General features: G+C 44.6%; 1 protein-coding gene and 1 long non-coding RNA gene across 2 annotated transcripts in view; one reads left to right on the top strand and one right to left on the bottom strand.

Annotated features, from left to right (window-relative positions):
* The window catches only part of LOC122685439, a 30370-nt gene extending 15177 nt beyond the window's left edge, over positions 1-15193 (top strand). The window contains exons 2-3 of the long non-coding RNA XR_006338389.1: positions 2864-2923; positions 14775-15193. This is a non-coding gene — a long non-coding RNA (uncharacterized LOC122685439). The remainder of the gene's footprint in view (positions 1-2863; positions 2924-14774) is intronic.
* Positions 15194-15601: 408 nt separating this feature from the next.
* LOC122685230 (striated muscle preferentially expressed protein kinase-like) lies at positions 15602-17353 on the bottom strand. The gene is made up of 4 exons (XM_043889819.1): positions 16910-17353; positions 16207-16516; positions 15681-15968; positions 15602-15618 (listed from the first exon to the last, which is right to left on the bottom strand). Exons 1-4 carry the CDS (start codon positions 17042-17044, stop codon positions 15602-15604), a joined length of 750 nt encoding a protein of 249 aa, XP_043745754.1. The 5' UTR covers positions 17045-17353.
* Between the last annotated feature and the right edge of the window lie 3260 nt (positions 17354-20613).

Raw genomic sequence — 20613 nt, 5'->3', positions numbered from 1 at the left:
ATTTATTGAGAAGATCACATGATTTTCTTCTTAATTTTGTTTATATTGTGTATCACATTGATTGATGTGCAGATAATAAATCATCCTTGCAGGTATAGGATAAATTCCATTTGATCACAGTGTATGATTCTTTTAATGTATTGTTCCATTTGGTTTGCTAATATTTTTCTGAGGATTTGTACATCCATGTACACCCCGGTCAGGGTTCTCTGGTGGTTCATGTGGTAAAGAATCTGCCTGCAATGTGGGAGACCTGGATTTGACCCCTGGGTCAGGAGGATCCCCTCGAGAATGGAATGGCTACCCAGTCCAGTATTCTTGCCTGGAAAATTCTATGGACAGAGGACCTGGTGGGCTTCAGTCCATGGGTCATAAATAACTGGACATGACTGAGTGACTCACAGTTAACTAGGGTTCTTCTTGCCATTCTTAATGCCTCAATTTAAGATTTTATCTCAGTGAAACAGTACAGTCAAAGGCAAAATTGTCAAAAGTCAAAGAGTCCATAGAAGTAAATGACAATAAGGCATAACAGATGAAATCAAGGAGTCCAAATAATTTACTTTTCATAATAATTTTAGATCTTCAGAGGAATTCTCATTAAACTGAAATGAAAATGGAAGCTTTAGTTTAAATGTAAACCTTTTTGTTATTATGATTCTATGATGAGACTGAAATTTTTATAATTTATGTATTAGATATTAGGGAATACTGTGTAGCTATTAAAATCATATTTTCAAAACCTTTAGCAACATTTATAAGCACTAATATATAGTGGAAAAGTAGCTAGGAATAGATGATCCTATATAGCTTTAGATAACAGTAGAGACATGTTGAATGATAGTTTTTGGATTGTACTTATTTATTTTTAATTAAAGAATAACTGCTTTACAATTTTGGTCATTTTCCCTCCTACATCAACATGAATCAGCCATAAGTATATTATCCACTCTTTGGTGAGCCTCCTTCCCACTTCTTGCCATCCCACCCTCTAGGTCATCACAGAGCACCATGCTGGGCTCCCTATGTTATATAGCAACTTCCCACTAGTTAGTTATTTTACATACGGTTGTGGCGGTGTTTCAATGGTACTCTCTCAATTCATCCCACCCTCTTCTTCTTCAGCTGAGATCTCAAGCCCTTCCTCTACATCTGTGTATCTATATCTGCCCTTCAAATGTTCACCAGTACCATTTTTCAGGATCCCATATGTTGCATTAATATACTATATTTGTTTTTCTCTTTCTGCCTTACTTCACTCTGTATCATAGGTTCTAGGTTCATCCACCTCAATTAAACTGACTCATGCTTTTTTCCTTTTCATGGCTGAGTAAAATTCCATTGTGTATATATTCTACAACTTCTTTGTCCACTATTCTACTGATGGACATTAGGTTGCTTCCATGCCCTGGCTATTTTAAATAGTGCTTCAGTGGACATTGGGGTACATCTGTCTTTTTAGAGTTATGGTTTTCTCAGGGTATATGCCCAGTAGGGGACTGTTGGGTCATATGTTAGCTTTATTCCTAGTGTTTTAAGAAACCTACATTCTCTTCTCCATAGTGGCTGTATCCATTTACATGTGCAAGAGGGTTCCCTTTCTTCCATGTCCTGTCCAGCATTTATTATTTGTAGAATTGTTGATGATGGCCATTCTGACTGGTGTGAGGTGATACCTCATAGAGTTTTGATTTGCATTTCCTTAATAATGAGCGATGTGGCGCATCTTCTCCTGTGTTCGGTGGCCTTCTTCATGTCTTCTTTGGAGAAATGTGTCCAAGTTTCTGCTCGTTTTTTAGTTGGTTGCCTTTTCCCTGATATCAGGCCCCGTGATCTACTTGTGTCCTTTGCAGATAATCCTTTGTCTGTTGCTTCATTTACAATCATTTTCTCCCATGCTGAGGGCTGTGTTTTCATCTTGTTTATAGTTTTCTTTGCTGTGTAAATATTTGAAGTTTCTCTGGATTCCATTTTTAATTTTTGCTCATATTTCAGTCACTCTAGGAGGTGGGTCAATGAAGATCTTGCTGTGATAAATGTCAAAGAGTGTTCTGCCTATGTTTTCCTCTAAGAATTTTATAGTTTCTGTCCTTATATTTGGTCTTTAATCCATTTTGAATTTATTTTTCTGTATAGTGTTAAGAAGTGTTCTAATTTCATTCTTTTACATGCATTTGCCCGTTTTCCAGCCCCAGTTATTGAAGAGGCTCTCTTTTCTGTCCTTTCTCCATTGTACATGCTTGCTCCCCTGTCTAAGAAAAGGTGCCTATAGGAGTGTGGGTTTATCCCTCGCTTTGTATCTTGGTCCATTGCTCTATGATGCTGTTTTTGTGCCTGTACCTTAGTGTCTTGATGACTCTAGCTTGGTAGGTAGTATAGTCTGAAGTCAGAAAGGTTGATTCCTCCAGTTCCACATTTCTTTCCAAGATTGCTATGGCCATTCTGGGTCTTATTTTTTCCCCTATAAATTGTAAAGTTATTACTCCTAGTTCTTTAAAAAGATGTCATTGATTGTTTGATAGGGGTGAATTTTGCTTTGGGTAGTATAGTCATTTTCACAACATTGATTTCTTCCAATTCAAGAACATGGCATGTCTTTCTATCTGTGTGTTTCCTTGTTGACATCTTTCATCATACAGCCTATCTTTCTGCATACAGGTGTTTTGTTTGTTTAGGCAGGTTTATTTCTAGCTATGTTTTTCTTCTTGTTGCAGTGGGAAATGGCACTGTTTCTTTATTTTCTCTTTCTGATTTTCTCGGTGTGTTATAGGAATGCAAAGGATTTCTGTGTATTAATATTGTAGCTTGTGTTTACTAAAAAAAAATCACTGATTAGCTCTTACTTTTCTGGTTCTATCTTTAGGGTTTTCTGTGAATAAACAGCTCATCTGCAAGCAATGAGAGACGTACTTCTTCTTTTCAGGTAAGCATTCTTTTTCTTTTTCGTCTCTGATTGCTGTGTCTGTGACTTACAAAACTATATTGGATAATAGCAGTGAGGGTGGGCACCATGGTCTTGATCCTGATCTTAGAGGAAATGCTTAAATTTTGACACCATTGAGAGTAATGTTTGCTGAGAAATTTTCCTATATGACCTCTATTATGTTGAGGTAGGTATCTTCTATGCCCATTTACAGGGCGTTTTAAAATCATAAACTGGTGTTAAATTTTGTCAAAATCTTCTTCTGCATCTATCAAGATTATCATATAGTTTCTATCTTTCCATGTGTTGATATCACGTATCACACTGACTGACTTGCAGATGGTGAGGAATCTTTGCATCCTTGGGGTGAGCCCCACTTGAACTTGGTGCACCATCCTTTTAGTGTGTTTTTCTTTTTTCTTCTAGCATTTCCCTCAGGATTTTTGTGTTTCTGTTCATCAGTGATGTTAGCCTGTAATTTTCTTTTCTGTGTGGCATTTTGGTTTCATTTCGGTTCATGGTGATGGTTGCCTCACAGAATGAGCTGGGGATATCCCTCCCTCCACATTTCTGGTGGCTATCAAGATAGGGATTGTCACATCTCTGTCATTTGAGAGCTTTCACCTGTGAAGTCCTGGGCTTTTGTTTGTTGGAGACTTTTGATCACAGTTAGTAGTGCTTGTGATTGTTGTGTTCATAGTTAGAGTTTGTGATTGGTGATTGATTTATTCATATTTTCTATTTCTTCCTGGTTCAGTCTTAGAAGATTGTACTTTTCTAAGAATTTGTCCATTTGTTCCACGTTGCCATTTTATTGGCAGATAGTTGTTTCTAATTGTGTCTTACGATCGATCCTTTCTCTTTTTGTGTTGCCTGTAGTAATGTCTCCTTTTTTCTCTTGAATTGATTTGAGTCTTCCCCCTATTTGTCTTGATGAGTCTGGCTAATGATTTATCAATTTTGTTCATCTTCTCCAAGACTTATCTTACTGTTGATTGATCTTTGCTAGTGTTTCCTTCATTTCTTTTTCACTTGTTTCTGCTCTGTTCTTTATCATTTGTTTCCTTCTGCTGACTTTGGCGGTTTTATGACTCTTTTTCTTCCTTTTCTAGGTTATTTAGGTGTAAGATTAGGTTTTTTATTTGATGTTATTTTCATGTCTTGTGGTAGGCATCTTGTATTGCTAAAAAATTACTTCTTAGCATTGCTTTAATTGCATCACATAGGTTTGGGGTTGTCATTTTTTCATTGCCATTTGGTTTTAGGTATTTTTAAATTTCCTCTTTGATTTCTTCAGTGACCTGTTTGATTTCTGCATGTGTTTCTGTCTTATACAATTTTTTTCCCTTTAAGTGCTCCCTAATCACTTAGCATTGTGATCGGGAAAAGATGTTTGCTATGATTTCAGTTCTCTTAAATTTACGAGGTGTGATATGTGACCCAAAATATACTCCATTCCGGAGAGTATTTCATGTGCACTTGAGCGAAAAACTGTATTCTGCTGTTTTGGGATGGAATATGCTAAAGATATCAATAAGGTCCATCTAGTCTAATGTGTGATTTAAGGCCTGTTTCTATATTAATTCTCTGTATGGATGATCTGCCCATTGGTATAAGTGCGGTGTTAAAATCCCGTAGTATTATTTTTTTTTTTACTGTCCAGTTCCCCTTTAATGGTTAGCTGTATTTGTCTTATGTATTTGGGTGCTCCTATGTTGGATGCATGTTTATTTATAATTGTAATATGTTCTTCCTCGATTTATCTCTTTATCATTATCTAGTGTCCTTCCTTGGCTCTTGCAATAATCCTTATTTAAACGTCTGTTTTATTTGATACGAGAATTGCTACTGCAGCTTTTTTTATTTCGATTTGCATGGAATATCTTGTTCCAGGACCTCACTTTTAGCCTGTGTGTGTCCCTACGTGTCGCATGGATGTATAAACGACAGCAGTTATATGGATCTTGTTTTTGCTTCAGTTCAACCACTCTGTGTTTCAGTTGGAGCATTCAATCAATTTATATTAAATTAAATTTTGATATGTATGAAACTATTACTATTTACTTTATGGTTCTGTTTTTTTTCCCCCCAAGTCTATTCATTCCCTTCTATTTCCTGCCTAGAGAACATGCTTTAACATTTGTTGTAAAGCACCTTTGGTGGTGCTGAATTTCTGAACGTTTGCTTATTTGTAAAACTACTGAGTTCTTCTTTGAATCTGAGTGAGATCTTAGCTGGCCACAATAATCATGCTGGTAAGTTTTTCCCTTTCATAACTTTAAGTATATCATGCCACACCCTCCTGGCTTGCAGCATTTTTTCTGAAAGATCACCTGTTACCCTTATGGGGATTCCCTTGTTATTTGTTGCTTTTCCCTTTCTGCTTTGAATATTTTCTCTTTTGGTTTAATGTTTTTTAATATGTGTCTTGGCATGTCTCTCTTTTGGCTGACCCTGTATTGGACTGTCTGTGCTTCTTGGACTTGTGTGTGTTTCCTTCACCAAGATAGGGAAATTTCCAGCCATTGTTTCTTCGTGTGAGTTTTTATCTTTCTCTCTCTCTCGCCTCCTTGAATCCCTATAATGGGAATGTTAGTATGCTTGATATTATCCACCAAATGCATTAAACTATCCTCAAATTTTTGTCTTAATTTTCCTTTTTGGTGCTGAAATTGGGTGATTTCCATTACTCTGTATTTCAGCTTACTGATGTGTCCTTCTGAATCATCTAATCTATTGATGCATCAGCTGTATTTTTCATGTCAGTTAATACCCATCCTGATCAAAGTCTTTCAAAAACTGCAGGCTGGGGGACACTCCCAAACTCACTCTGTGCGGCCACCATCACCATGATACCAAAGTCAACAGAATACCTCACAGAAAAGAAAATAACAAGATGGTAACCCTGATGAAATAGATGCAAAAATCTTGAACAAAAAAACAGAAGAAAAGAAAAACACAGAATGCTACATTGGAAGGATCATACACCAAGTTCAAGTGGAATTTATCCCACAGGTGTGAAGATTTTTCCCTATTTGCAAATCAGGAAATACGATACATTATATTAACCCATTGAAAGATAAAAATCATATGATAAACTCAAAAGATGCAGAAAAATCTTTTTGACAAAATTCAACACAAATTTATGATTGAAGAAAAAAAACAACTCTCTAGAAAATGGGCATAGAAAGAGCCTACCTCAACATAATAAAAGTCATATATGACAATCTCACAGAAAACATTATTCTTGATGGTAAAAACCTGGCAGTATTTCCTCTAAGATCAGGAACCAGACAAGGGTGCCCACACTCACCGTTATTATATAATATAGTTTTCTAAGTCATAGCCAGGGCAACCAGACAAGAAAAAGTAATAAAAACAATCCAGATGATAAAACAAGAAGTAAACCTCTCATTGTTTGCAGATGACCTGTTTCTAAACATGAAAAACCCTAAAGATAGAACACAGAATTACAAGAGCTAATCAATGAATCTAGTGAAGCACAGGACACATAATTCATACACAGAATTCCCTCGCATTCCTATACAACACCAATGAAAAATCAGAAAGAGAAGTTAAGAAAACAATACCATTCACAACTAAAAGAAGAATAAAATATCTAGGAATAAACCTAACTTAAGACCCAAAACATGTGTATGCAGACAGAAATGCTGTATGAAGAAAGCTATCAAAGATGACACAAACAGAAAGGTATATGATCTTCCTGAACTGGAAGAAACAATATTGTGAAAATGACTGTCATACCCAAAGCAATCTGCAGATTCCATTCATCCCTGTCAAATTACCAATGACATTTTTCAAAGAACTAGAACATATAATTTTACAATTTGCATGGGAAAAATCAAGACCCCTAATGGCCAAAGCAACCTTGAGAAAGAAAAGTAGAACTAGAGGTTTCAACTTTTCTGACCTCAGACTATACTACAGAGCTAGAGTCATCAAGACAGTATGTTACTGGCACAGAAAAGAAAGATAAGCCAATGGAACAAGATACAAAGCTGAGAGACAAACTCATGCATCTATAGGCACCTTTTCTTTCACAAAGGAGGCAAGAATATACAATGGATAAAAGACAAAAAAGAGAGCCTCTTCAATAAGTGGTGCTGGGGAAACTGGACAGCTACATGCAGAAGAATGAAATTAGAACACTTCTTAGCCCTATACACAAAAATAGATGCAAAATTGATTAAAGACCTGAATGTAAGTTCAGAAACGTTAAAACATTAGAGGAAAACATAGGCAGAACACTCTTTGACATATAGCAAAGCAAGATCCTCTTTGACCCACCTCCTAGAGTAATAGAAATACAAACAAACAAACAAAAAAATAATGGCATTTAGCTAAACTTCAAAGTATTTAAGCAGCAAGAAAAACTATAAACAAGATGAAAAAACAACCCACAGTATGGGGGAAAATAATCGCAAACGAAGCAACTGAAAAATGATTAATCAACAAAGTTTCTAGGGAGGGCATACAGTTCAATATCCGAAAAACAAACAACAAAATAAGAAATAAGCAGAAGACTTAAACATACATTTCTTCAAAGAAGACATCAAGAGGGCCCACAAGCATATGAGAAGATGATCAACACTGCTGCTGCTGCTAAGTCATTGCACTCATGTCCGACTCTGTGCGACCCCATAGATAGCAGGCCACCAAGCTCCTGTGTCCCTGGGATTCCCCAGGCAAGAATGCTGGAGTGGGTTGCCATTTCCTTCTCCTGATCCACACTGTTCATTATTAAAGAAATGCAAATCAAAACGACATGAGCTATCATGTCACACCAGGCAGAATGGCCATCATCAAAACTTCTACAAACAACAAATGCTGGACAGGAAATGGGAGAAAGAGAAGCCTCTTGCATTGTTGGAGGGAATACAAATGGATACAGCCACTATGGAGAACACTATGGAGGTTTCTTTCAAAACCAGGACTAAAACTATCTTAGGACCAAACAATCCCCTGCTGAATATATACCCTGAGATAAACATAATTGAAAAAAAGACATATGTACTCCAGTGCTCACTGCAGCACTGTTTACAAAGCCAGGACATGGAGGCAACCAAGATGTCCATTGACAGATGCATGGATGAAGAAGTTGTGGAACATATACACAATGGAATTTGACTGAGCCCTAAAAAAGAGCAAATACAATTTAACTGAAGTGGATGAATCTAGAGCCTTTGATACAGACTGAAATAAGTCTGAAAGAGATAAACAAATATCATATCTTAATGCATACAAATGGAATCCTGAAAAATGGTACTGGTAAACTTTTTTGGAAGGCAGAAATAGATACACAGATGCAGAGGAAAGACTTGTCTGCCCATCTAGGGTAGGAGAGGGTGGGACAAACTGAGAGAATAGCATGGGATAATAGCCACTATCTATGTAAAATAACTAGGTAGTGGGAAGTTGCTATGGATATAGGGAGCCCAACACAGTGCTCTGTGATGACCTAGAAGGGTGGGATGGTGGGAGGTGGGAGGGAGGCTCACCAAAGAGGGAATATATACTTGCAACTGATTCATGTTGTTGTATGAGGGAAAGCAACTAAACACTGGAAAGCAGTGATTCCTCAACTAAAAATACATAAATTTGAAAACTCTTACTCAGTTGGTCTGTACTATCATCTAAACTCTATGGGATCATCCTCTATTCCTAACTACCTTTCCACTATATATTAGTGCTTATTCATTCCTTAAAGGTTTTGAAAATATGATTTTAATAGCTATACACTATTCCTTAATATCTTATGTAAATTGGAAAATTTTAAATCTCATCATAGGAATATAATACCAAAATAGGCTTATATTTAAACATAGAGTTTTCACTTTAAATTCAGTTTAAAAAGAATTCCTCTGAGGATCTGAAGTCTTCTGAAAAGTCATTACTTGGAATATTTTTTTCATTTGTTATGCCTTATGGTCATTTGCTTCTAAGGACTTGTTTCCTTTTGACATTTTTCCTTTGACTATACTTGTTCACTGAAATACTGAAATAACATTTTCAATGTAAAAATGTCAAGAGGGACCCGTGTGTGTTAGTCTTAGTCGTGTCCGATTCTTTGTGACCCACGGACTGTATCCTGCCAGGCTCCTCTGTCCAAAGAATTCTTTGGGCAAGAATACTGGAGAGGGTGGCTGTTCTCTCCTCCAGGGAACCTTCTTGACCCAGGGATCAAACCTGGGTCTCCCAAAAGGAGGCAGATTCTCTAACATCTGAACCATCGGAGAAGCCCAACTATGGTGTAAATGGATGCAAAAAATCCTCAAAAGAATATTAGCAAGCCAAATTCAAGAATACATTAAAAGAATCATACACTATAATCAAATGGAATCATTTCTAGGGAAGCAAGGATGACATGATCTGCAAATCAATCAATGTCATACAGCATATGAGCAAAATAAAGAATAAAAGTCATATGATCACCTCAACTGTTGCAGAAAAAGCTCTTGATCAAGTGTAATATCTATATATCAATCCAACTTTCAATAAAGTGTTTATACATGGAACATCCTAAAGGCTATATAAGACCACTGCTTACATCAGACTCAGTGATAAAAAGCTGAAAGTTTTCCCTAAAAGATCAGGAATAGTTCAAGGATGTTTGCTCTTGCCAATTTTATTCACCGTAGTATTGTAAGTGCTACCCAGAGCAATTAGGGAACAAAAAGGAAATAAAAGGCATCCCCATTAGAACAGAAGGAGGAAAACTGTCACTATTACATTATGACATGATATGTCAAGCTGGTTTTAGAAAAGGCAGAGGAACCAGAGATCAAACTGCCAACATCCGATGGATCATTGAAAGAGCAAGAGAGCTCCAGAAAAACATTTATTTCTGCTTTGTTGACTGTGCCAGGGCCTTTGACTGTGTGCATCACAATAAACTGTGGACAATTCTGAAAATGATGGGAATACCAAATCACCTGAACTGCCTCTTGAGAAACCTGTATGCAGGTCAGAAGGCAAGAGTTAGAAATGGCCATGGAACAACAGACCGGTTCCAAATAGGAAAAGGAGTATGTCAAGGCTGTATCTGGTCACCCTGCTTCTTTAACTTATAGGCAGAGGACATCATGAGAAACGCTGGGCTGGAGGAAGCACAAGCTGGAATCCAGATTGCTGGGAGAAATATCAATAACCTCAGGTATGCAGATGACACCACCCTTATGGCAGAAAGTGAAGAAGAACTAAAGAGCCTCTTGATGAAAATGAAAGAGGAGAGTGGAAAAGCTGGCTCAATGCTCAACATCCAGAACACTCAGATTTTGGCATCTGGTCCCATGACTTCCTGGCAGATAATGGGGAAGGAGACAGGGGAAACAGTGGCTGACTTTATATTTCTGGGCTCCAAAATCACCGCAGATGGTGATTGGAGCCATGAAATTAGAAGACGCTTACTCCTTGGAAGGAAAGTTATGACCCACCTAGAGAGCATATTAAAAAGCAGAGACATGGCTTTGTCAACAAAGTTCCATCTAGTCAAGGCGATGGTTTTTCCAGTGGTCATGTATGGATGTAAAAGTTGGACTATAAAGAAAGTTGAGCGCCAAAGTATTGATGCTTATGAACTGTGGATTTGAAGAAGGCTCTCGAGGGTCCCTTGGACTGTACCGAGATCCAACCAATCCATCCTGAAGGAAAACAGTTCTGGGTGTTCATTGGAAGGACTGATGTTGAAGCTGAAACTCCAATATTTTGTCTACCTGATGTGAAGAGCTGACTCATTGGAAAAGACCCTGATGCTGGGACAGATTGAGGGCAGGAGGAGAGGGGGACGACAGAGCATGAGATGTTTCGATGACATCATTGACTTGATGGACATGAGTTTGGGTGGACTCCCGGTGTTGGTGATGGACAGGGAGGCCTGGCATGCTGCAATTCATGGGGTCGCAAACAGTCAGACACAACTGAGAGACTGAACTAAACTGATGATATGAAACCCTAACAACTCCACAGGAAAACAACTGTCAGAACTAATAAATCATCCAGATAACAGGATATGAACCATCCGAGAGAGAGATGAAGAAGCAGTCCCATTTATAAATGCATCAAAAAGAATAAAATACCTTGAAATAATTGTAAGCCAGGAGCTGAAAGACCTGGAGAGTAATGGACTCTGAGGTAGGAATTTTGGGTTGATATCCCCGCTCACTTGCTAACCTGCTGAGTGACCCTGGGCAAATGACACAATGATCTGAGGCTCAACCATTTCAACTGCAAAATGGACACAAAATCAACCTTGTCGCAAGGTTGTGAAATTAAAAGGAAATGGTTATTGAGACCAGGGGTTTGGAGGGTCGCCAGCAGCCTCTCCTTGTGTAAAATTCTCTGGAACTAGGCTCTCCTCATCTTGTGGGCAAGGGTCAAGTGTGGAGCTGGGGAGCCAGATGGGGCTGGTTGAGGACCAGGACGAAAATGATAGTCGTCGTGGGTCAGGGAGGGAGGCCACCTCCTTTCCAGATCTCAGATGGGGCCTGAACCAAGAACCATGGGATAAAGATCAGAAGTGATAACTCGGAACCCCCACCGCAGGGCCGGCCTCTTCCTGGCAAGGACCTTCTCTCTGGTCCAGGCTCCAGTGTGATGTGGTGCTGCTCCCTGAGTTCTCCATGTGTCCACCAGGCCAAGAGCTCTCGGGAGCTTTAGGTCTATTAATCCGCAGGTGCCTGACTGTCAGAATGACACAAGGACTAGCAACATTGATGATGAACTCTATTTTTAGAAAATGACAGAAGTACAGACAAGGCAGGGGGTGGGAAGCAGAAGGATTGACTGCTTTTCAGGCCTTTAGCAGAAATGTGTCAGAAATATCTCCACTCCAGCTCAGGAGAGCCCACATGGTGGAAACAGAATGGACAATCAGGCTGTGAGTCTAATCTGCTGGTTAGATTCAACTCCACTGCTGATCCCAGAGACCAAAGTCCCAATCCACCAACCTTCCTGTGTGCAGCCGGACACCAAAGGAAGAAACACAGAACTTGCCTTTGGAAGTCTCAGCCAGACTTGATGGTGGAGTTGCTCAGCATGGTCAGTGGTCGCTATGGACTCAGCCCCTCCTCCGTGCTCACATCCTCTGTCCTCACAGAAACATGCACGGTTCACTACACAGAACTTTCTGGGGCACTTGTGTATACCGGAAACTGGCAGTGGCCAAATGCGAGGAGAAGACTCGGAAAAGGACACCTGCCTCTTGGGTGCTTCCCAAATGACCAAAGACCTGAAGCCTTTGATACTTTGGATTTGGAGAAGTCTTTCTAAACATGTAAAGGGAGAAAGGAGGCCCACTGGGACTAGTTGATATCCATTGGGAAAGGACGTCAGGTCCCTACCTCACAGAAACCACCAAAGATTAGACACATACCAAGAACCAACACTTCAAAGAAAAACTTGACACATTTTAGAACAATTTTTGATGAGTGAATCCTTTTTTTTTAATTTAAACATTGTTGATTTGTAATGAATTTTAGATTCAGGCATACAGCAAAGTGATTCTGTGATTCAGTGTCTCAGGCGCTTCCTTGCAGAAAATTCACTCGCCCTGGGCCACGCCCTCGACTCAAAACAACAACGAATAGACCTCCAAGGTCAGAGCAGCATGTGATGGTGCTAGCGGGTGGTTTTTGACTGAATAATTTATTCTAATAGGCTAGCAGAGGATCTCCAAACCCATCCTGAAACAGGAGTCCTTGCTCCCTTGAATGTGAAACAGGGCTTGGGAAGGGCAGAGGTGTGTCATGACCATTTTGTCTGCAGAGGACAAAGTGGTGCATCGAGAGGATGCGTGGAAGCACGTCCCAGGACTCTGAGCACACGGACACAGTGACTGGACTCCTAGTCCTGCTCTTGGGGCATCGCACTGTGTTCAGCCCTGACACACGGCGAGCAGCTCCCACGTGCCCTAGGGAAGGTGACATGACCCGGACCTGGCCAGTGGGTGTGTTCCGTCCTCCCTGGCCACCGTGATTGGCTCAGGACTAGGGCAGTGAGCAATCAGGACCCAGGGCCAGGCTTGACCCTGGCATCAAGGGGCAGAGGGGCTCTGGTTCTGCCGGAAGGGGTGCGGCTGGCTGTCGTCAGGCTCCAGCAGTGGAAGGGGAGTGAGGTCGGCCTGGGGCGGTTGGTGGCCTTCCAGCTCCCGTCAGGGCAGAGCCGCCAGCCTGAGGATGAGGGCGCTGCTGAGCCCAGGGGTTGAGAGCGCCCGTTCCCGGTGTGGACCCGCAGCTCCTCCTGAGACCTGAGGGGAAACCGTCTGCTCGTGAGTCCTCTTCTGCTTGTCTGTCAGCTTGTTTGAACCTCGCTGGGTTTTCTATTCAGCTGGCTAAGTGGAGACATGGAAATGCAACTGTGTGGGTTTTGGCTGGCTTCAGGAAGAAATGCCAGATGCCGCTGGGAGACTCCAGTTGAATCTGGATGAGGTGATATCTCTTCGGGTCAGATATTAATTCTAGGATAACCCGAAGTAGTCTTCACAGCAGTGAGATAGAAACCTGCTAAGGGAGCAGTCCATGTCCTCATTCTAGAGCATGAGACTGCTGCTCAGAGAAGGGGGTGACGTGGCTCCAGCAAGGAGGTGTGCACCCAGACAGAAGCCCCGGATCCTGCCGTTTGAACGCAGGGAAGCCACTGGTGTGGGTTGTCCGTGTGTCAGGGGCTAAGGCATCAGCCCATACTGGACACTGTTGGGGCCTGACTTGGTAACTGCCATGTGGTAGCTTTGAGATTTCCAAAAGCAGTTTGCGCTGAAGGGAGGAAGGGCACCTGGCTTCATCCACCCCACCACACCCTCCAGATTCCCACTGACACTGACACCTTTCTCTCGATTTCTGAGGAAGTGACAGAGTCACTCTCTCGTGACCACCTTTGCTGACTCCTGTTCACGGGCTGCCATGTGGAGCTGCTAGAGGAGAAGCCAACGGCCTTTGCTCCCGAGTGCCTCTCTTTCTGTGGACCTTGGGGGCCCTAGTCCCCACTTGCACACCACAGGCCTTTTCCACATGTTGTGGGGCCCCTCACTCAGTTTGTATCCCTCACTGTCCTTGCCATAGCTCCCTTGAAACTCAGCTTGTGAGCTCCTTTGTCTGCAGCATGGCCCGCCTGGCTGCCACCGGACGGACAGAGCTGACAATGAAACAACAGCTCAGATCTGACAACTCAGAAGCTCTGTACAAAGGGGCCTGACTCTTCACAGTGGAGAGGGTTTCGTAGCCTCCAGGGTTCTGGAACCTGTGCTTGCGCCAAAGTGACTCCACAGGCGTTTGAATGCCTGGGGAGAGTCCTGGCTATAGTGGGAATGGCTCGAGTCTCCTGAGGTTCTGAAGGCCCACTGTGTGCAGGTTCACGGTGCAGAGAGAGGAGAAAGTGGAGGCCTGCCCTGGAGGTGGTGAGAGCCCATGGATGAGTCAGACAGGCAGGCGGGACAGGATGGCACCTGAGCCGCCTTCACGAGGGGGTGGTGTGGGGCCAGAGGACGAGAAGCAGGTCTGCTCCCTCGGCTGGTGCCCCGGGCAGGTTGTCACCAGACGGAACAGTTACCATGGTGATGACCATCACTGCTGTCTGCAAAGGGTTTCCAGTGGTGCGTCTCCATTGGAGCGGTCAGGCCATCTCTAAGCTAGACTGGCCATGTGCATTGCCTCTCCTTCGTTCTTCCCATGTGTTCTCTTCTTTCCAGAACATGAATTTTCTAGAGGGTTTTTGGGTCACCAGGATGTTAGGTCATTCTCTAACCTTGTCTCCTGAGGAATGGCTTCCTAGTTGTTGGGGTTGTTTGTTTATCCAGCTCTCTTTCTTGGCTGATTATGTGACTTTGTTTGTGCTACAGGAAAAGTTCAGCATTCGCGTTCTGGCTGAGATGTCATTCTTAACAACAGCAATGACTGCCTGGGGAATATGACGGCATTTGCCTAAAGGACTTCATCTGGCCCATGATATCTTGAAAGTACCTACACCATCCTTTCAGATACTCAAAGGTACTTCAAATAAAATCAAAACAAGAATTCTCAAACGTAGCCTTGAAAATGTGGGGAGTCAGAACAAAAGGACCTCATTGTTTCACTGATAGTCATTGATGGGGACACCCAGAATATACGGAGAAATGAAGAGAAAAGGTTTCAAGTTTGTTCGTGGTCAGGGAGACGGAAGAACAGGGAGTGCTTGCCGTGAATACAGGGTTTGCTGGGAGGTGAGGCGGAAATCTTCAAAGGGTCTGAAACTACAAGGTGGCCATGGTTACACAGCGCTTTGTCGGTCCTCATTGTCCCCAGATTGCAGCCGTTTTCAATAATTGTTATTATTAGACAACGATAATTGTTAACAACAATAACAATTATTAAACAACAATAATTGTTACTATGACATTGTTATTATTAAATAAATGAATAATTTTATTCTTTCAAACTGAACCAAGAAAAGTACAGAACACCATAGAACAAGTAAAAGAGCACAAAATAGGTAGAGAAAAACCAAATAAACAGACCCTCAAGGGAAGGGAATTCAGTCTCCCCTGAGTGGGGAGCGAGTTGATGGCATCCATGGGGGGCAGACAGGGATAGCGGCTGCAGAGCCCACGGCTCCCCTGGACCTGGTGTTTCCAGAACGGGCTCTGGGTCTCTGTCCAAAAGAGGGGCCCGTTGTCCCTGCAGCGGTTGGTCAGTCATCGTGGGCGTCTGGGTGTTGAGCAGGAGCCAGGGCAGGCTCTGCCTGCAGAGGTGGTAACTCATGCCCTGACTCGGGTTCTCCTGCCAAAGCCCGAGCGGGTGCAGGTGCAGGTGGAGGTGGACGTTTGGGCCGAGGGGGAGGGACATCGGTGCCTGGGACTGGGGGTCCTGCAGGCACAGAGGTCCGATCTGCCCAGTGTGGTGGCCAGGAACCAGTTGGTCCAGTGTCTTTGAGGCAGGATGGATCAGGTCTCGATGTCCCCTCAGTGGATCCCTGGGTCCTGCACGTGCAGCAAGCACCTCTGTAGGGACAGGTGTTGGAAATGGAGCCTGGTTGAGTTGGAAGGTCAGAGCTAGAGCTGGGAGAGAAGAAGAGATTACCCAGAGGTCTCCCTTGTCACGGGCCTAACTGGGCTCTAAAGCTTCCCAGGACTTCCAGTAGAATACCCAGCATAGGATGCCTTCTCTGACTGCAGTCTGCAAGATGGTGTGAGGCCAGCCGTTGCTCCAGGCCCAGCCCCAGCTCTGGAGGACTCCTCCCTGTGAAGCTCAGCGCCCCTCCCCACACACTCAGATTCCCAGCCCCGGGCTCCTCACCTCTGTGCTCTGCCGCGCTGGGCTCCAGGTCCTCGTGCTGCCTCAGAGGGAGGGGTGCTCGGGGCTCTGGGTCGGAGCCAGGTGTGCTGAGCCGCGAAGCAGCCCGAGACTGGGCCCCGCGGTGTGTCCTGGGTGGTTTCTGGGGAGGCCTTCCCCTCTTGCTCTTCACTGCCCCTTGGGCTGACCCCTCCATGGGCACGCTCACCTGGACCCTGCACTGGGCCTCACGGGCAGGGGGGTGGGGCTCCGACCCCTCCCTCGAGGAGGTGGACGGCGTGTCCCCCTCGTCGGCCACATCCGGTGGGAAGCTCTGCAATGACAGTAAGCGTCAGCCAGGCCTGCTTGGTGTTTTCCGAGCTGGGCCTGGCCAGTATGGCTGCTGCTTCTGCCCACTTGAATTTCTGGTCCCAGCGGAGATGTGTGTCTGCTCAGATACCCACCCGGGAGGAAGGAGACACCTCTTAGGGCGTCAGGTCAACCTGGGCAGTCAGCGCTGCCTGGGCTCTCCCCCTCCCGCCCAGCCTGCTCTCCCCTGGGGTGGGGACGCCACCGGTGCACAGGCTTCTGACCGCACATCCTTCTGGGCTTGCTTGAGGCAGACACACCCCGAGAACCCCCCGTCCCCATTCCCAGGGAAAGGACTCGGGGTTGCCCGGGTGGGATGGGAGAGGTGGCCGGGCCCGGCCTGGGGCTCCCGGGTTACCTTCCTGTTCCTTCGGGCAAAGGGCCAGAGGCCTCCTCGGGGGGCCCTGAGCCAGCGTCGCCAGCGATCCCACACACTCTGCCTGTGAGCCCTCCCGAGGCCCCGGCCTCTGGGCAGGGGCAAACAGCAGAACATCTTGGCAGCAAGTGATCTGGCTGGGGTCTCCTCTCGCAGTGGTGCCTGGGTCCCTGGGTTCTGGGTTCTGTTGAGTTCTGTTGCCAGGAAGTGACATCATTTCTTGGGTTCGTTGCTGAGGTCCCTCACACAGAGCTCCCCAAGGGAACCTGGGTGTTTCTGAGTGTGCAACCACACCCTTAGGCCCCGTGCGGGCACAGTGACACGCACACTGCCCAGCCCTCAGCCTTGGGGGAGGCCTGGGTTCCGCCAGGGCCTGAGCTCTGAGGACACAGCTGCTTTCAGACCAGGCTCCTCCTTCTCCTAGGTCACGTGGCCCTAGACAAGCATGTGCCCCTCAGGGTTTCCCCAGTCTTTCCATCTGCCGAGCGGGGGTCATTCTCCCATCTCCTGCCCAGATCTGTTGGCCTCCGAGACCCCCATGCCTTTCCACCTGGGGCTGGTATCACATGGAGTTTGTGCACTGAGACTTCCCAAAGGAAGGATTCAATACAGGGCTGACCTAGCACGGAATGGGGCAGAAACAGGCTCTGGGACATAGGAAAAGACCCTCCCCTTGCTGCCTTTTCAAGACCACACCCCCCAATTGGGGGGCTGAAAGGAAGACTGGAAGGTCGCCTTCTCTTATATGAAAGAGGAGCCAACTTTCTGGTCCTCTTTTTCCATCGAGATTCTGGTTCAAGTCTCCCAGCTTGGCTTCTGTGGGTGGCTGAGCATAGAATGGCTCCCTGCATTCAGGCAACTGCTCTGAAAATGCAACCATGGATGCAATTATGTACAGCAGTTCTGTTCAAAATGGCTATCCATGTTAAGAAGTCGTGATATCCTTCAGTAGATGAATGTGTAGGTCAATTGGATTACATCCAAGTCACTGGGGGCAGAACATGTCATCCTAAGATGTGTCTCCGACATCGGGTGAGTTTGCTGTGTTTAATTCAATAAAATAAAAAAAGAGAAAACCTGAGTAGAAGTTGCCCTTCTTGATTTTAAGATTTATTAATTGATTGTTGGCCGTGCTAGGGCTTCATTGCTTTGAGAGGGCTTCCTCTAGTTCTGGTGAGTGGGGCTCCTCTTGTTGCAGAGCACGGGTGCAGGTGTCCAGGCTTCAGTCGTTGTGCTGCATGTGTTTAGCAGTTGTGACTCCCAGGCTGTAGAGCGCTGGCTCAGTGCGTGTGGTGGATGAGTTTAGCTCCTCTGAGGCATGTGAGATACGCCTGGACAGAGAACCAAACCCGTATCCCATGCATTAGCAGGCAGCTCCTTAACCGGTAGAAGACCAGGGGAGCCCGAGGTTGCCCTTTTGTGAGTTCCGTTTCCGTTTAGTAGGGAAGTCTCTGTTTGAAAGGGTATGTCTCTCTTTGCACCTGAAATAGGATAGTTCCAACTGAAGGAACTCTTCTCAGTGAAGAGGTCCCGGAATAAGTCTGCAGAGAATCATATGTTTGTTTACTGTGCTTTCCATGATAACCTGCCATAACTGGCCTCCCCGCTTCCCCCAAGGTCTTTGCTATGTTTTGAGCTGTAGACGGTATTTACGCTGATGGCTTTGGTCACTGCAGGAAGTGACTCAGTTTCCTTGGCCTCTTCCCCACATGCAAGATATACATGTTATTCAACTTCTGTTTCTCTCCTGATATTTTGGCTTTCATGATGGAGAAGGAGGGCTCAACCAAGAACCAAAAGGGCAGAGGGAAATTGTGTTTCCTCCTATACGCATGCAAAGGAATAATACTCAACAGTGGACAGGAGTGAAAAGTCAGCCCTTGAAAGACAGGGATAAATGTTCGATGCATGTGGCTAAGTGAAAGAATGCAGTCTGATGAGGCTGAGTACAGTATGACACCATTAATGACATTCTTGGAACGGCAAATCTCCACAGATGTGAAAAGAGATTCTGGGGTGGGGAATTTGAAGTGATCCTTCAGATGGATTCCTGTTAATATGCGTTTGCTAAACAGATCGATTCATATAGTCCAAGGGGTCAATCATGATCTATTCAAATTTCCTTTTTTAGGCTATCGGAGTGCACAGAATGGAATGCCAAATACCACAGAATCAAACTGTATTAGAAATGCATGGAAAAACTTCACCATAGGGGATGAGGTAACGGTGCTGACATAAATGAACTTTAGAAATGAAGAGACTCTCTAGACTAAAGGCAAAATGGACCATACCTAAGCAGTAGGCTTTGTTTTCTGGAGTTCTGTCCAGAGTGTGAAAGTGAAAGTCACTCAGTTGTGTCTGTCTCTTTGTGACCCTATGGATAGTCCAAGGAGTTCTCCAGGCAAGAGTACTGGAGTGGGTAGCCTTTCCCTTCTCCAGGGGATCTTCCCATCCCAGGGATCGAACCCAGGTCTCCCGCACTGCAGGCGGATTCTTTACGAGCTGAGCCACAAGGGAAGTGTAGTAGCTGACCCTTCTGAAACCACTGTGTATGTAATCTGGAAAGATCCAATGCACAAACAAATGGCAGATGGTGGGAGCCTGGTTCTCACTGTGGGAGTGGGAGTGGAAGTTATGGATAAGGAAAGGGAGATAAGATATACAGAGAAGCCCTCCACATCCTAGCTTTATGCTTCCTGGGAGGATGGTGTGGGGAGTTGACTACCTGGGGAAATGCACAGACCTTCATGGCTGGAATGCCATGCAGAAGTAGTAAGCTCACGCTTCCCCTGTGTTAGCTACTACATTTCCCTTGTGGCTCAGCTGGTAAAGAATCCCCCTGCAATGCGGGAGACCTGGGTGCCATCCCTGGGTTGGGAAGATGCCCTGGAGTAGGGAAAGGCTACCGACTCCAGTAGCATGAAGTCAGGCAATGGCAGTGAAAGAGTTGAATCCTAACCAGTAGACCAGTGGTCAGTGAGAAGGCCCTGGCTGAGTGGCTTTGTAGAAATGAATTTCCACAAAGAAGCAGAAAGGATTGAAACAAGTCAAGTGTTTATTAAGTGGAAAGACCGTCTGTGTGAATAGACAAAACTGTGCGCTCAGAAAGAGATGTCCCCATTGCGGTGGCTTAAATCACTCACATGCAGTGTTTCTTTCAGGTTTCCTCTGGCCCACCATCTTGCTCTGTCTGGTTCTGAGTCTGTATTTGGTTTCTCTCAGATTCCTTGCCATGTGTGTGCATCACTTAGCCAAGGCAGGTTCTAGCAAGGAAGCCTAAGGGGAGTTGATGTCACTGACTGACTGTAGGGTGGCGCCCTCTCGTCCTTTGACCCTTGGGAGCTTTTCTGCACCTGTGTAGTCGAACAGGTCTCCTCGACCCTGACAATGAGGACTCTATGGTCTTTCGTCAGTTCTCTGGACAGGGATCGGGTCGTATTCCCTCCTGCTCTTGTCTTCATCTTACTGTGTCTGTCCACATGGGAGGGCCTCCAGGTTCTCAACCTGGGGCCCAACTCTCTTCTGCCTCATTTCCAGCTAGTGTGGGTGGAAGGATGGGGTGTGAGGTGACTCCATCTGCATGGCACTCCAGGTATGAAGATCTGTGCATTTCCCCAGGTCATCGACTCCCCACACCATCCTCCCAGGAAGTCTAGATCCAGGATGTGGAGGTTTTCTCTATATCT

This window comes from Cervus elaphus, chromosome 28 (genome assembly GCF_910594005.1).
Source record: "Cervus elaphus chromosome 28, mCerEla1.1, whole genome shotgun sequence".
NCBI lineage: Eukaryota > Metazoa > Chordata > Mammalia > Artiodactyla > Cervidae > Cervus > Cervus elaphus.
Note: the sequence above shows the minus strand (reverse complement) of the source record. Positions and strands in the feature narration are given on the sequence as shown.